This window comes from Kwoniella shivajii, chromosome 4 (assembly GCF_035658355.1).
Source record: "Kwoniella shivajii chromosome 4, complete sequence".
NCBI lineage: Eukaryota > Fungi > Basidiomycota > Tremellomycetes > Tremellales > Cryptococcaceae > Kwoniella > Kwoniella shivajii.
The window spans coordinates 1,742,994-1,759,148 of record NC_085911.1 but is presented as its reverse complement, the minus strand read 5'-3'; the positions used below and the strand labels follow the sequence as shown (position 1 = coordinate 1,759,148).

The window sequence follows — 16,155 nt, the reverse complement described above, 5'->3', positions numbered from 1 at the left end:
TTCCCTTGTCCTCCCTTATCCATCCAATCAGCTGTCACCGAATGGTCGATTCCATGTTACTTGGCGGCCCAAACGCCAACTCCTTCTACCGCATCTATCCATGACTCCCTCCTTGATCTGATCAACTCAAGATGACTCCCTCTCATCCTCCTCCTAAATTTTCCGTAGGCGGTTCTCCGCCATTCCAGCCTCAGGATCCTAATACGCCTATAAAGTCCGCCCATCCTCATCGACCACTGCTCGAGACCTCTCCTCGGATTGACGCAACACAAAGAGCGCATTTGAGGCTCTCTCCTATCATCGCTCGAGACACGCTTTTAGCTTCTCCTAGTCCTTTACAGCCTCAATTTGCAGAACTTCTTACTCCTCTTAAACTACGTAGGAAAAAGAACCGTCCTCCTGTCAATCAGCAGCCCACTTCCATACCTCAAGTTGCGGGACCATCCCGACTTGGGTACTACACACTAGATGGGGATCTGTATAGAGGAGCGATCAGAGATCCCACAACCCCACACTTACAACTAATAGACGAAGACGCCGTCTCATTAGGGACGAGTAGTACTTCTAGTGCAAGTTCGACATGGTCAGAAAACCTAGAAAGAGCGAGGGCAGTCATAGGAAGATTTGGTGAAGCTCTGGGAGTGCGAAGAGGTAGCAACTCATCTGGATCGGATTCTAGCAGTTCCAGCGATAGTGAATCACGTGGCGGACGATCCTCAATCTCTACACGTACGAAGAAAAGGAGGAGAAGGAGAGGTAGTACAAAGCTCAGTAGGATCGATACCGCTCTGAGTCGTCAACCTTCTGGAAGTCCCCATCCTCCGAAAAGACAATATTTACCTAAACGAAGGGAGTTCACACTTCTCTTGCCTATAAAGGACGAAGAAGCAGATATTGGCGTTAGAACTTCTATATCATCATCTGATCGTGAACAATCAACATTGGTTGAAGAGGATGGTAGTCCTCAATCGCTTGGTCAGAAAATATATCCTCCTGACAGAGTAGTTACCACCCCTTCCCTTCCCGTTGTGATAGACCACATCCGCTCTCTTCGACTGGCAAACGGTTTCCATCCCTTAGAAACTACTCCCTTGCCAACACCTAGTGTCGCTCCCAATATCCCCATCCGCAAAAGCGGCTCCGCTCCTGGACGAAGTCGGACTGCTAGAGCTCCTCCCTCTTTCATCAACCCCCCTGTACCTTCCCGACCACTAGCTTCTCGTACTCAGTCACGCTTACATGCGTTACGTGGAGACATGGTGACCGATCCTGTAAGACCAAAGTCCGTCTCAGATTTATTGGGCCTTGCGAAACCTGAATCCACTGCAAGTCTTTCTTCCTTGAAAGGGGATTATCAACAATCGTCCAGCCTGGGAACACCGAGTGTCGCCAAGGAAGGATTTGATTTTAGCATGAAAGGAAAGGCAAATGAGACTTGGTGGTTAGATGTGTCGTGTCCTGGTTGGGAAGATCTCAGAGACATAGGCGAAGTAAGTCACCTTGCCCTGCTGCAGTATACCATTTATCGGACTCAAAGTCACAAGCTAAAACGAACCTGATAGCTGCTTGGTCTGCATCCGCTTACTCTGGAAGATGTCTTGCAGCAAGATCCTCGAGAAAAGCTAGATCATTTCGATAAACTCGGTTACTATTTCCTAGTGGTTCGTGCTTTAGATGAAAGTTACTTCAAATATACACCTGGATCTGCAAATTATTCAGGCGCAACGCTCGCTCAAGCCCCAGCTGCCCATACTTCTGACACTGTACCTCAGTCATTCGAAATGCAAGAAAAGGATAACCGGGATAGTGAAAAGAAAGAAGGTAGAAGGAGAGGCTGGGGTATGGGTCGAGCTACTGGCAAAAACGCGAGTAAATCAGGAGAAAAAGTAGAAATCGTTGAAGATCACCCCGGAAAAGAAGGTTTGGAAGGTGTAGGTGTGGGAGCCGTCAATGTGTATCTCGTAGTATTCACAGATGGCATCGTTAGCGTGAGTGAATAATTGTGTATCTTGATATAATCTCAGCTCATCAACCAAAATTGACACAGTTCCATTTCGAAGACATCTCTAAACATACTAGAAGAGTTCTTGAGCGTGCTCTGAACTTCCCAAATCCCGATCACAATTCCGATTGGATAGCGCACGGAATTATCGACTCTATCGTAGATGCCTTCTTTCCTCTGATCCGTTATGTTGACGGAGAAGTAGATGATATCGATTCTCTGACTATCGACCCTACTACCGATCCAAAGAAGACAGCCGCCATATTGGAGAGTGAACCTATACCTTCGCCTCAATCATCTTGGAACGAGTTCGAACTAAGCGAAAAACACTTGGCGGCGAATGAGAAACCAAGTTTATTGCCTCATATGTGGAAACAACCCATTTCTAATGTGCAAAGGTATGGAATCAGAAGAACTTTGCAAGACACATTACGTCTACCTTCATTCAAACCTGATTTCACTATTCCGATTCCGCTCCCGTTACTTTACCTGCGACTATTTCTCTTACCAACTTCTTCGGCTGTCAGGAGAAAACATGAACAAGTCTCTGAAGCTGTTTTCGATCGTTCGACCATGTTAAAACGTATAACAGATATGAGAAGATTAGTTACAGGTTTGACAAGATTGTTAGGTGCCAAAGGCGCTGTCATTGGTCGATTAAGGAAAAGATCAAGAGAAGAAGGTACGACAATGGAAGCGTATATCGGTGATGTAGAGGGTGAGCAATTTATCAGTATCGGAACCGTACAATAGTGATTGCTGATAAGGAATTTGATAGACCATATTCTCCTGCTACAAACATCATTATATCATTACGAATACATCTTGTCACATTGTCAACCTGCGTATCTATCACATCTGAACGTATCTTTTTCATTTGCCAGGGGTGGAACGGACAAAGCTATTTTGGCGCTGTCAACAGTAACAATTTCGGTCTTGCCGATGCAATTTGTCCTCAGTAGGTTATATTCTAGGTATACTCCTTTTATCTGCATCTGCCTTTGCGGTATCAGATTGGACCCAAATAACCTCATACCTACGTTGAAGATGTGAACCTAACAAAACGTTTCGTCCAATAGGTTTGTTTTCGATGAATGCCAACGTGCCTCACAACGGAGATGCAGACGCAGACTCACATGAAGAAGCAAATGGATCGCAATCGCCATTTGGTTATTTCGCCGGAATCGTCATTGCGATTTTCTTAGTTGCGTGCGTGATGGTCACTGTCATTAGATATTGGAGATGGTTAGCAAGGAAGAAATGGTCAAGTCTTAGAGGCGCGGAATTACCTGAATTCTGGCAAGGCTTTTGGGGATGGAGTTGAATCCAAGATGGACCAAGAGGCCTCGAAGGTAAGGCCGGGAAACATTCATACATACAACATTCCCATGGAAACCAGTCATATGTTGGAATGGGGAACCCGAGCACCACACATATGTGTTCACACTATAATAATAAATCCAGGTTTAGTAATACTCAAATATCAAGCATTATATACAATATATATCTCTTTTCGAGTGATACCAACCTTGAAACATCTCATAACATGTATACATTATCTCATAGTACCAAAATGCCAATTTTATGCATTCCTTGTAATGCAAAATCCTTCTGCAGCAACTCGTAAGGATCGCATTTGGCATCTGTAGGTTGTCAAGCTATACATGTCACCGTAGTGGGCTAATATATGATACAGCAGTAAGAAACCGGGTGTTTATACTGTATGGTCAAGACATTTGACCGTGTAAGGACTAAACAGTGATTCAACTACAATGACGATAACAAGAACCCAAGAGCAGATGCCAATCAGAACAAGTACAATTTCCGACAATTTTGGTTATGTTCCGTCTAATCCGTTTCTTCCCAAATTCTATCAGCCTCTGACCCAGAATGAAAAGTGAATCATCAGGAAACATTCAGACAGTTGCAGCCAACCAGAAGATGACTTCGCCGAGTTCTTGTTCCAATTCAAGTATATCCCTCCATTTTTTCGACGTTTCATTGTTATCTAACGCACAATCTTTAAGTTGTGACTTGGAAACTTGAACCCAGCGTTTACCAAGATCACTGAATTCATCTATATCTTGTCCATGTTCGTCTAACCAATATTTCTTTTCCTTCGGGTATGGACGTTTAACTCTGATCACTTCTTGTTGACGTCTTAGGTATTTCAAATGTACAGCACTCAATGATATCGCTAAATTGCACGTTGTCGGTGTTGGGAGATCATGATTCAGAACCAACAGTGAGGTATGTGCTTCGCTCCAATGCAACACTACCTCTCGGAGAAGGTTGAAATTCTCGTGTAGTGTTGATTGCAGTCGACCATATCTGAGTCGCAGATAAGGTATTGGGTAAAGAGTATCTGGAAAATGTGCTAGCAGAGATGGCAAGATTTCTCGCATGGTCATAATTTCTTCCCCAATTGCTAAAAATCGATGTCAGCTTCGATCGCGATCACTGCAAAAGGTTGTGACTGACCCAGGGGATCATTTGTATAATCAGGCAGGGTCATGCCCTCTCTTTCTCTATCCCAGATGGGCTGGGCTTCGGACATAATCGTAAGGTATTCCTCGTCTGTCCCCTCAATGATCAATAGTTCCATACATCTGTCGCATTCGGCTTCTTCGGACTCGTCATTTGTCGAAGATTCGGTATCTGGAAGGGAAGATCCTGGTGATGATTTGGAACTTAGTAGCGGTGTTCGTGAGGTTGATCTTGGTGAAGAGAGACCTGACGGTGACAGTGATGCGGGAGACATAGAATTGTTTGAATGGCATGTACTCTGCACAGGATCGGAGTTGGACTCGCTTGAATGGAGTATCTCGAAAGCACTATCTGGAGAGCTCGACCCCGTACTTGAAGTCTCGAAACTGCTCCCGGCTACAGGATGTGATGAGTGAGGAGTGTCTCTCAGATTATCTTCTATCAAGCATGACATTGTCGATTCTACCTCTGCATGACTTTCCATTGCATCATCCGACAACCGGTCTTTCGAATCGAGAAATCTTCTGCCCTCGACCGCTCTAACTTGGGGCCTCTCTTGTGTCTCTTCAGGATACAGAAAATCCAATAATGTCCTTCTTTCGTATTCCCGTACATCTTCGTCAGGATCGGAAGCAGACTCAGTCGAGGAGGTGTATGGAGATAACGATCGCATTCGTGATTCTAGGGACCGTACTGATTTACCGGTGGAATCCGATTCTGTCGTATTTTCGGAAGCGTCTCCTTTGGAAATCACAGATGTCTCCGTTTTGGAGCTTGCTGGAGGTACGGACGAAACTCCTTCACATGAATATTCATGTTGAGGTCTTTTGTTCGCTATTCCTGTGGGTAGAGCGACGAGTCCGCCGTATGGACATTCTTCATGTGTCTTTGCCCATCTTACATCGGTTTTCTCTTCGAGGCATGTTTCACACCAATTCGAATGGTTGAACCCAAAAGGTTCCAACGCCGTCGATCGGAGATGTACCGGTAATGCCAGATCGATGTAAGATATCGTTATCTGGGGTGGTCTTTGAGATTGGATCCTCTTGTCCGACAGAAATTATGAGAAGTCGAGCTTACCTCATCACCTGGATATATGGGCTTGCTAGCAACTAATCTCATCCCGAGTTTGGTAGTGGGCCCTTCGGAGAACACGATTTGGGCATTCGGTTGACAACAATGACGAACGTTCGATAATTCAGGAGCGATGCCAATACCGACCGGATTTGCCGAAGAGTCATATATCGTGAACATGCAGGACTGTATCTGTCGAAATACACTATCGTTAGAACGTAGGGTATGTCCAGTGACGCTTACTCACTTGTAGGACGGTGCGATCAATTTCAACATCACGGTCGAAATGGTGCTTCTTGCCGTCAAAGAAGTATGTCATCTGTTCATCGTCGCATTCGAAAGTTCCCAGAAGCCTGAACATCTCGTGTAATGCTGCAAGAGCTTTTTCGCTTAGGCTTGAATGTGATTTTTGGCCTGTTGGGCGTCTCAAGCCTTGCTCATTATCGGCACCTGGGCTCAATGTGCGGACAATCCAGTCCACTCACCTGGATGATCTGGTAGAGGGTCATAGACCTGAAAGATACCCAAATATAATCAGCCTGAACACTGGATTGCCGTGCAAGATAGTGAACACAGATAAAGTGACGCTTACCCCGTCATTCCGTCGTGGTCTAGCCGCCATTACTCTGCCGATCAATCTTGCCAGTGTGCTGGGCCTCCACCCGGGTGATTTCGACAGGCCGAGACATTCTTTGCTGTGAAGTCTCCAAGAATCGGCGTAACATCTCTACTCCGAAAGTGTCAACTTAAATCCTGTCCCAATACTGTATAATGAAATCATTCAGTCCTCACCACACTACAAAACCTATGAACATTGCATCTTGAGCAACGTAATAACTTCTTTTGGGCCCTTTCCATACTGATGTCATGATCTCTTGCCAGCTGTTGGATATCTATCATACATCCCGAACAGTGGCTATTAAGCAATACCGAATTCAACGTCGGGAAGAGCGGCGTTGTTGCAAACAGAGTATCGCCTTGATTCACTTCGAAAGGCAGTTGACGTAAGACTACTTTCCTCTTTCCCTCCACGATTTGCATACGCTCTTGCCACTTCATTGTTGTGAATTTGCTATTTCGCCAATTAGGCAGTGGCCGAGACGAAGAAATGGTCTGGGTGAAGACTTAAAAGGGTAAGGGTGGACTTTATTGTATGAAAAGAGGTTTGATGGCGCCGTAGCTTTTATCGACAATGAAGAATACTCGGGAGGTTGACTGTAAATGAGATTATCTAGACCCTCAGGAAGACTTGAATCAAAATATGACTGTGTATGAGTCGTAGGATACAACGGAGGACCGCTCTCAAGAGCTACTTCGTTGGTTTCACAGAGAAGTATTTTCGGTAAGCGATAAGCTGTAGGTGGAACAAGTTGAGTGTATAGTGTTGGTCTTTCGATAGGATCAGGGTAAGGAGGTTGAGTGGTAGGTTGAGCTTCTAAATCTTGAGGATCGTATACTCGCGACTCAGGCTTATGAAGGCCGTCTATTTGCTTTGAAGATCTGTGTTCGAGTGGATCCTGCTTCGGGGATTTCGCCTTAATAGTGGGGCTGGAAGGAGCGGGAGATATGGAAAGAGGTAGTTGAGTAGAATAGAAGTATGGTGATAGTTCTATCCGTACGTTTTTGTTTTTGATTGAAAGATCACAATGTGTAGACATATCACCAATTTCGAATTGTCCTCAATATACGTATACTACAGTAAAACTCATCCGGTGAGCTTACGTGAGATTGTAGACTGAGTGTAATGGTATTTCTGAGTATGAGATATCTGGATTACGCGGCGTTTTCACAAGAAGAAAGAGGAACTATTGTATACAGAACGAGGCGAAGAAGTTAGAAGACTGTGTAAAAGAGGATGAAGAGAAAAGGTAAAGAAGAAAGAAAGATATGAGAAAATGAAATGTAACGTTGAACGATTGATTATGTTGGGAAGATGATATGAGAAAGGATTACGAAGAATATTGCCACTTCCCCCCAAACAAACTTTATTTTCATGTTTGTTTTCAAGACACGAGTATGTACGTCTTTTCTCTATCAACCCCAGACCTGGTTCAACTTGAGATTGTGATGACGCTGGCTGCACAGAGTGAGACATGTGTGACTGTCATTTCGAGAAGATACGAAGCACACATCGATTGTTCGTTCTTTATTCAAGCCTTAAGATATGGAGAAGACGGACTCACAGCAACGGGAAATCAGTCGCGCCGAGTTCAATCTCAGGGTGACACTTCCACTTCTCAGCCCAGCGATACACCTCGACTCTACAATGCAGGATGATCCCAAACGAGTCCCATCTATGGGAGTTACCTTTCAATGTTTCGCTGCATGATGTGAATGACATGCATACCGCACCTGAAGAGGATTCCTCTTCGTGTGTAAAGTCCCATGGAGTTGAGTATCACCAAGGGATTATGATCACGTGACTAGGCCACAAAGTGCGCGGACCGGTGCGTAATCCTACTAGTCCAAAGTAGTTGTCGTCAGCGTAAAAGCAAGCTATAAACCATTATCATCTTCTTCTTTACTTGATCATTGTTCAATCAAAGAGAGACTCAAGATACAGGGAATCATATAGATCATCCCCAACAAATCACTAACATGTCAGACAAAGAATCGCTACTCTCCATGGGGTTCGACCCCGCTCGAATAGACTGTAAGTCAACGCACCTCTTTGATCCTGCAACTCCTACACGAGCTAATTATCGTGATGTATACTAGGGGCATTGAAAGCTACCAGAAGCTCTGGCTTACAGGTGAGCTTTGAAACAATCTTTGATATCAGGAATGTAAGCTGACAATTCAGATCAGCCCGCAATGGACCATCTTCTCGCAAATTCAGAAAAACCTATTCCTGAAGCTGAAGATGATGAAGACGAAGAATCCGTCAAAGCCAGTATAAAAAAGATCGAAGGAGGTGTAGATGATTCAGAGCTTGTAGCTAAAGTCAGTTTCATGATATCTCCCTTCCCATTATGACAAAAATCTAGGTCGGAAATGCAGCTGACATGTCTAGAACAGTCTATAAAATGCAGTGAATGCGGCAAGATTTTCAGATCGACCGTCAGTGCAGAGTTACATGCTGAGAAAAGCGGTCATGATCAATTTGAAGAATCGACAGAAGAGGTATGTCGACTCAAGTCAGCTTACATACCACGGTGAACGTTGTCCCAGATTATAAGCTGACACTAATCTTTGTATAGATCAAACCCTTGACTGAAGAAGAGAAGAAAGCCAAACTTGCCGATCTGAGAGAGAAATTAGCTATCAAAAGAGCCGCTCAAGCTAAGATTGACGCAAAGGACAATAAAGCAAACGAGGTGAGTTGATTCACTCGTTGGGATATGGCAATGCGGTTATGGATAAAGCTAAGCGATCGGATAATAGGCCTTGAGAAGAAAAGCGGGACAGGATACAGGCAAGATCAAAGATGATATGCAAGCAAAGGAAATGCAGAAAGAAGCTGAAAGGAAGAGGAGAGGTGAGCGGACCATGATCGATACCTAATGATGGTCAGCTGATGAGTTTCCGGGCAGAGAAACTGGATGATCAACGTGCAAAAGCAGCTATCAAAGCTCAAATCGAGGTGAGAATCTTTGCATTCCGCTTTTAACCTTTCTGCCCAAATCTCTCAACGTCGATACATTTTGGGCCCACAACTGCCAATGCTGATATATCGGAATAGGCGGACAAACGGGAGCGTGCTGAAAAAGCAGCTCGTGACAAGGCAATACGTGAAGGTGGATCATCTGCTGCACAGACTCCTCCTGCTCCAGCATCAGTAGCTAAACCAGCTGCTGGTGTAAGCAGTTCCGACAATCCTCAGACTAGATTACAGGTCCGTTGTGGTAATCGCTCATGACCAGCTGCAGCTAACTGTTGTCAACAGGTCCGACTCAGCATCGGTGGACAACCTATAACCAAAGCCTTTCCAAGTGACAATAGTATGTTCGGCATTGTCCTTTTTGAGCCTGTCGTTCTTAGGCATCAAATGACTAGCTGACCTGACTCATCTGCAGCCCTCATAGATGTAGCAGAATGGGTAGCATCAGAGAATCTGAACTACAACGTCGACACTGTCACGTTCGCCTCCACCTTCCCTCGGTAGGTGAAAATCTGATGATCGATCTTGCAAATCACATGCTGATATGCTCATCGTGTATAGTAAAACCTACTCCCGAGATGAGATGAAGAAGACACTAAAGCAGAACGGGTTGACACCTTCAGCCGTGCTAATAGCTAGTTGAAGAACAATTCGGGGTTTGACGTAGATGGCTACAATACGATGTGATGGTAAGAAGGGAAACGCGGGGCGGAGCAGATTAGCAGAGATGTTGTTACAGAAGATACTGTATACATATGCATTGTATACAGAAACCCATTCTGCTTATACATTAAAAAGTAAGAATATAACCACATGTACTAGTTTGTTACCTGTAATATCCTTCCTAAACATAACCATGATTAAACTGATTCTCCCATAGATCCTTCTCTTCCATTTTTAACAGGTCCTAATGGATCCGATGCGTCGTGCACTCCTTCGGCCTGGTCTCTGCTCGAGCAGATCATCATCATCAATCTCGGATCGCGAGGAGGAAGATCGAGTTCCGCTCTGCGTGCCTTGAGAATATTAATGTGCATTAGTGGAGCAATCTTGAAATATATCACATCATCAGCTTCTTGACTGAATTGTTCTCTTTGAGTTTGATTAGAACAGAAAGAACCAATCCGTCGAGGGACGATCAATTGATATAGTTTAAAGGAGAATTGGCATGCAAAGTGTTTTCCATCACCTTTCTGCCATGCTTGTACAAACGTCTTGAATCTAACAAGATTGCCGTTGTAGCACCACCTATGTACATTACGAGTACAGTGCTAAGCTGCGTCATTATATTGAATCAAAAATGACATCCGCATCTCTCCCTTTCGATACACCTCTTGCGACGTCCAATCATCTTCCACCCAGGTGAGGTTACGATATTAGATATGCGAAATCACTGTCGACTCCAATATCTAGCTTCGGCTCGTTTAATCTCAGTCGCATCTTGCATTATCTCGGATTTACTTCTGTATGGACCCGTGATTGACTCGGCTGCTTTCTTTGCTTTTCGGTCATTCAAATCAAACCAAGATTTACTAGCTGGCATAGTTGATATCTGATATTCCTTGAATTGCGAATATTCTGTACAATGTACAGGGACTATGTCATCATAATTATCATAATCCCTATACATGTTCTTATCGTAAATATCACTCGCGGTTTCTTTAAAAGCTCTTTCATCATTTGAGACTGATCCTTCACCACCTTCAGAATGTGAATACACGTTTTCATTAAATCGATATCCATAGACATGTTCAAAAGTCTTGATTCGCTTCGAAGCTTCCTTGGCTTCTCTTTGGGAGTCGAATGTCCAGTCCGGGTTCAGTTTGGCGTCGATAGAAGCTACATTCGCGCCGCCCCTAAACAGTTTACCTCCAGTGCGAGAATTGGTGAAAAGAAACCCTGTAGGTAATTTTCCAGTGGAAGTACGTAGATCTCTCAGTCTAGGAGGAAGACTACTTGATTGATAACAAATATTGCTCAATATAGGATGAAAAGTGGAAGAATCAGGCTGAGATGGAGGCGCGACTTTGCTTGATTGATATGAAGTATTGCTCGCTTGATGTGGGAAAGTGGAAGAAAGAGGCTGAGACGCAGCGGTACTGGGATAGGGATTTTGAGCAAAATCATACCTATTATGTGTACGATTGGGCGGTTCGGACAAGTTCTCACCCCGGTGGGATTGGGAAAGGATTAGGTTCTCACTTGATTTCGGAGTCAATTTCAATAGGGCATGAGAAGTCTTGTTCCAAAAAGGGTCAGGTTCACCAAGTTGAAAACCGTCGACATGCGGAATGAATAACTCAGATTTGTTGACCTCAGTTCTTCTGGAACCCATGAATCTCGAGTTATAAGGGAGATTCGATGAGTGGTCACCTGTCATTGGAGGTGAGAAGGCCTTGTAAAATGTTTGTTGAACCGAACTAGTTTCAGGTCGAACAAATTTAGTCATACCAGAATTTGTATTGGTCATGTGAGTGGATTGGAAGGAAGGTCTGTGGATTGTCGTTCGATTGAGATTATCATAAGAGTACGTAGATTTTTGTCCAGGCCCAGTGACTTGGTCATGAGTGAGTCCATCGCTATCATCTATTCTGCCAGTCATTCAGTTATGATGTGTTAGAATCGCGTTCTGATCATGAACAAAAGTCACTTACCGCCGAAAGGAGATGGTGCGCTTGATTGCGAGCCTGAGTTACTGGGGTAATATGGCATTGTCAAAGGGTTAATATGAGTTGGGAGTTAAGAAGATACGGATCAGTGAAGAACAAGACTGGTATTGTCGTTGTTAGAGCAGGGAGGGGTTGTGGGTTCAAGAAGTCCGTATGGGAAATCAAGGTGGATGTAAATGAGGAAACGTAGTAAGTAATTATCACTTAGATAAACAAGCCTCAAACCAAATCGATTGTCAAGAACGGCGAGTGGCGAGCTGTCATCTTCTGTTGAGATAATGACAAGCCGTTGTAGCTCTGGGAATAAGCGAGTTTAAAGGTTACACTCCTTTGAGTATAAGGTCTTCGAACATAGTTTTACTTCGGATCCTTTGACGGTCTGTATAGTTTCCGTCCCAGAAGGAGACGATTCACTTGAAGAGCATCATCCCGCAAAATGTCTGTCTGTAATATTATACTTTGATCATATTTATACATAACCAAAAAATTTGAAAGGGTATACTATGCAAGGGTATATGAGAGTTATGATTAAATTCCAATGATTTCTGTGGGAGATGTTATTAGCTACTCGATATCATATCTGATTGTGGTGATCATCGAACATACCATTTATCCACCGTGTAGGGTAGAGATGAAAACCACCTCATCTCTATCTTTTAATTCGTATTCTAATTCACCTTCCAATTCCCAATCTGCATCATTTATCAATACCAATATACCTGGACGTCTATCGATTGCCGACGATTTAAAAACATTAGCTGCCACCCTCGTCTTGTTGATTCAGGTTTACACGAGATGACAGGTTTAGGAAACTTACACTCCATCCCCATCACCGAACATTTCTTCTCTTTCGCTCAATAAATTCGATTTCATCCACGATACTAGATATCGCATAGTCACAGCCTGAGGTAGTTGGTCGGCATTTCCCGGCTCGTAACGCGGAATACGTATTTTATGACTCGGTTGGGATGAAAATAGGAGATGTAATCCACCACTATACAGAGACGAATCATTCACCCTTCAGTATTCAGCAACAGTTCCATCTGCTTTCAATGGTGGGGACTTACCCAAATTCAATTCGGATTTCAATGGTATCTTCACTTGCCGAAGGTGCGGCAGGAGGTTTGACCAAAGTTTCAGGATGAGCGGCTGAGGAAGATGTATAACCTAATCCATTAGAGGTCGTTACGATATCGTCTGATGAGGCCATGTTAGGCTGTTTCTATATTTTGGTTGATTCGATCTGAAATCTTTACAAACAGATAAGACTGTATATATCTGGTCATCAACAAAGTGATAAAAATAAAGAAGCCTGAATCGTTCAATCTAACTTTCCCACGGCTGAACAGCAGAACTGGCCACAGCTGGGACCTCACTTGTACGGTGACTTCGGCGTTATCTATAACTCCGCTTCCTTCCCCTATACGTCAGAGAATTCCCATCCTTCATTTAGGGCATTTCACACAAAAGTGTCATCTATTGCTATTTCAGCAATAACCCAAAACAACAAAAAGAGATGTACGGACAGCTTCGGGTAGCTCGATCAAGAGCAGTACGCTCTCTTCCCCAGCGACGAGTAAGTGTTAGGTTCTTCCTTGGCGCATTTTTTTTCCATTTCGTATCAACCGACTGATTTCCTTCTTATCTCATAGTGTCTCGCTACTCCTCCTCCGCCTCCTCCTCCGCCTCCTCCTCCTGGATCAGGTCTGCCCCCTAAACCACCTGTGATACTCAACGCCACTCCTACTCGTCCAGTATTAGTCACTCCTGTCACCCCCATTACTCCCTTACCTGGATCATCGACACTCGCAGCTGGACCAAAAACATTACCTCCTCCCCCACCACCTCGAAGACCCCGAAGGTTCTTGAGAAAGTTTATCATTTACACTTCGTTGGGAGCATTGACCTTCTACGCTGGATCAGGTCTCGCCTCAACCAAGTTCGAAGGATATAGGGAATTCTTCACATCTACTTTCCCTGGTGCAGAGTCAGTGGCTGATTATGCGGATGATCATCATTGGGAATCGCTTGGTTTAGGTTCTGTATCTCAAAAAGCAGTACAATCATATAATTCAGTAACTGGCAAAGAAGAAACTACTAGTCAAAAATTAGAAAGGAAATCATCTGAAGCTAGAAAAGAATTAACGGCGTTGAGTGAAAAAGCCAAATCTAAAGGAACTGAATTGAAAGATTCTGTTGAATCTGGATTGGGACTCGGAAAGGAAACTGCTGGTCAAAGAGTCGCTGCTAAAGCTCATGAATTAAGAGATAAAGCCGTCAAAGTTACTCATAACGCAGAAGATAAAATTAAAGAATTAGCTCATGATGCGAAAGAAAAAGTTGATCAAGTAACAAAAGAAGTTCCCTTTAATCTCTCAGAAGGTGTAGAAGGTATAGTTAGGGAAGCAGAGAAAGTTTTAGGTACCACTGAAGATAAAGCTAAATCTGCTCTCAACAAAGCCGAATCAAAAGCCGGATCAGTGTTGGATAAAGCAGAATCAAAGGCTGATTCAGCTTACAGCAAAACTCAAAACGCAATTGGAAGAGCAGAAACCAAAGCCGAAAACGCCATCCACGACGCTGAAGCAAGAGCTGGAAATGCAATTGATAAAGCTGAGCGTAAAGCTGGTGAATTGGCTCATGATGTCAAAGAAGCGGTTACTCCTCATGCTACCGAATACGAAAAAGCAGTTTCACCATACACCCAGAGATCAAGAGAACTGGACCCTACCAATGTTACTCCTCAAAAACCTTCTTTCGAAGGAAAGAAGGTGTATAATGGACAACCTCTACCATTAGGTTTCGAACCTCCTCCCGGATACTATATTCCCCCTCCAGCTAAACCAGTCTCAGAGAAGGTAGAAGATAAAGTAGAAGAAGTGAAACAGACTTTACCCTTATTAGTACCTAAAGTGAAAGAATTCGCTGCTGAAGAACCTATCATCTCTCAACTTGCTTCCACCATCGATTCTCTTACTGCATCCCTCTCCTCACCTACCACTTCACCAAGTGTCGATGCTACTGGTATCCTGTCCAAAGCTCAAGATGACTTGACAGCTTTGAACAAACGATTGCATGATGTCAAAGCCGCAGAGAAAGAGAAACTTGAGAAAACCGTTGGCGAAAAGACAAAAGAGTTTGAAGCTCTTCTGAAAGGTAAAGAAGCAGATTGGACTAAATCAGAACAAGGGTTGAAAGAGTCATGGGAAAAGGAGAGAGAATCTTTGATTGGAAAATGGAGAGGTGAGATGGACGGCGAATTGGAAAATCAACGACAGGGTATCGAGCAGAGGTGAGCACTTTTCCCTCCGCACTATTCGGAAATGTTTGCATCTCACTGGTAGGTGCAAATGTGTGCTGATCTGCCATTGTTTTGCCCAGATTGCGTGACGAAGTCGTATCTCAAGGAATCGAACTTCAACGAAGATGGTTACGTTCTATCAAGACTCAAGTAGAGACAGAAAGAGGAGGTCGATTGGCCAAACTCGATACCTTGACCACATCCCTCAAACAGCTTGAAAGAGTCACTCTTGACAATTCAGCTCAACTCGACGACAATGTTCGATTGCACAAGATTTGGTCTGCTTTGAGAGCCGTTCAAAGTAAAGCTGATTCAGGAGATGTTTCATTTGATGAAGAATTACGAGCATTGAAATCGTTATCATCGCCTTCATCACCTGAAGGAGGTGAGACAGTGATCACAACTGCTTTATCACAATTAGAAAAATCTGGTATACCGCAAACTGGTGTCAAATCGTTTTCATCTTTGTCATCTTGGTTGACGAATACTGTCGCACCAAAAATACATTCCTCTTCATTGGTACCTCAACCTGAAGAAGCTACCGTCATATCGCATGTGGCTTCAGCCGGTTTATCGAAATTGTTGTTCAGACCTTCTCCAGGTAAGATTGAAGGACAAAACGTCGGTGCTGTTTTGGCAAGAGCGGAATGGTGTTTATCTGAGAAAGATTTAGATGGTGCAACGAGAGAAATCAATTCATTGAAAGGCTGGCCAGGTAAATTAGCAAATGATTGGTTAAACGAAGCTAGAAGAAAGTTGGAAGTTGAACAAGCTCTCGAGGTGAGTGGATCTTTGGGTATTGTATAACGTCATCTTGAACTGACCGCGGATCCTAACATAATAGGTCGTCGCTACTGAAGCTACCTTGAGTTCATTATTATTGGTTTAAGGGCGAAATGAGCAGTCAGCAGTAATGCCGGTCCCATAGAAAATCGCGGAATGTAGATATCGTTTTGTTATACACATCATGCATTTGACAAACAAATGAAATCGGTTGAATTTCTTTCGACTGTGTACTTGG

At 43.8% G+C, this 16,155-nt stretch overlaps 6 protein-coding genes across 6 annotated transcripts; 3 read left to right on the top strand and 3 right to left on the bottom strand.

Moving 5' to 3' along the window:
* Positions 1–131: 131 nt before the first annotated feature.
* Positions 132–3,326, top strand: IL334_003630 (uncharacterized protein; the record flags this gene model as incomplete). The annotated part of the gene is made up of 5 exons (XM_062935359.1): positions 132–1,490; positions 1,563–1,988; positions 2,048–2,720; positions 2,781–2,960; positions 3,082–3,326. 5 exons carry the CDS (start codon positions 132–134, stop codon positions 3,324–3,326), a joined length of 2,883 nt encoding a protein of 960 aa, XP_062791410.1.
* A 592-nt stretch (positions 3,327–3,918) lies between these two features.
* IL334_003629 (uncharacterized protein) lies at positions 3,919–6,622 on the bottom strand (the record flags this gene model as incomplete). Its single annotated transcript, XM_062935358.1, has 7 exons — positions 3,919–4,430; positions 4,484–5,507; positions 5,570–5,749; positions 5,811–5,977; positions 6,049–6,076; positions 6,156–6,290; positions 6,356–6,622. 7 exons carry the CDS (start codon positions 6,620–6,622, stop codon positions 3,919–3,921), a joined length of 2,313 nt encoding a protein of 770 aa, XP_062791409.1.
* Positions 6,623–8,161: 1,539 nt separating this feature from the next.
* Positions 8,162–9,807, top strand: IL334_003628 (uncharacterized protein; the record flags this gene model as incomplete). The annotated part of the gene is made up of 11 exons (XM_062935357.1): positions 8,162–8,216; positions 8,282–8,316; positions 8,372–8,506; positions 8,582–8,686; positions 8,764–8,880; positions 8,948–9,041; positions 9,097–9,146; positions 9,246–9,398; positions 9,450–9,504; positions 9,580–9,664; positions 9,726–9,807. The coding sequence occupies 11 exons, from the start codon at positions 8,162–8,164 to the stop codon at positions 9,805–9,807; spliced, it is 966 nt and encodes a 321-aa protein (XP_062791408.1).
* Positions 9,808–10,554: 747 nt separating this feature from the next.
* Positions 10,555–11,876, bottom strand: IL334_003627 (uncharacterized protein; the record flags this gene model as incomplete). Its single annotated transcript, XM_062935356.1, has 2 exons — positions 10,555–11,750; positions 11,819–11,876. 2 exons carry the CDS (start codon positions 11,874–11,876, stop codon positions 10,555–10,557), a joined length of 1,254 nt encoding a protein of 417 aa, XP_062791407.1.
* Positions 11,877–12,442: 566 nt separating this feature from the next.
* IL334_003626 (uncharacterized protein) lies at positions 12,443–13,043 on the bottom strand (the record flags this gene model as incomplete). Its single annotated transcript, XM_062935355.1, has 3 exons — positions 12,443–12,560; positions 12,651–12,827; positions 12,901–13,043. The coding sequence occupies 3 exons, from the start codon at positions 13,041–13,043 to the stop codon at positions 12,443–12,445; spliced, it is 438 nt and encodes a 145-aa protein (XP_062791406.1).
* A 306-nt stretch (positions 13,044–13,349) lies between these two features.
* On the top strand, positions 13,350–16,023 carry IL334_003625 (uncharacterized protein; the record flags this gene model as incomplete). Its single annotated transcript, XM_062935354.1, has 4 exons — positions 13,350–13,409; positions 13,486–15,125; positions 15,215–15,914; positions 15,979–16,023. The coding sequence occupies 4 exons, from the start codon at positions 13,350–13,352 to the stop codon at positions 16,021–16,023; spliced, it is 2,445 nt and encodes an 814-aa protein (XP_062791405.1).
* Between the last annotated feature and the right edge of the window lie 132 nt (positions 16,024–16,155).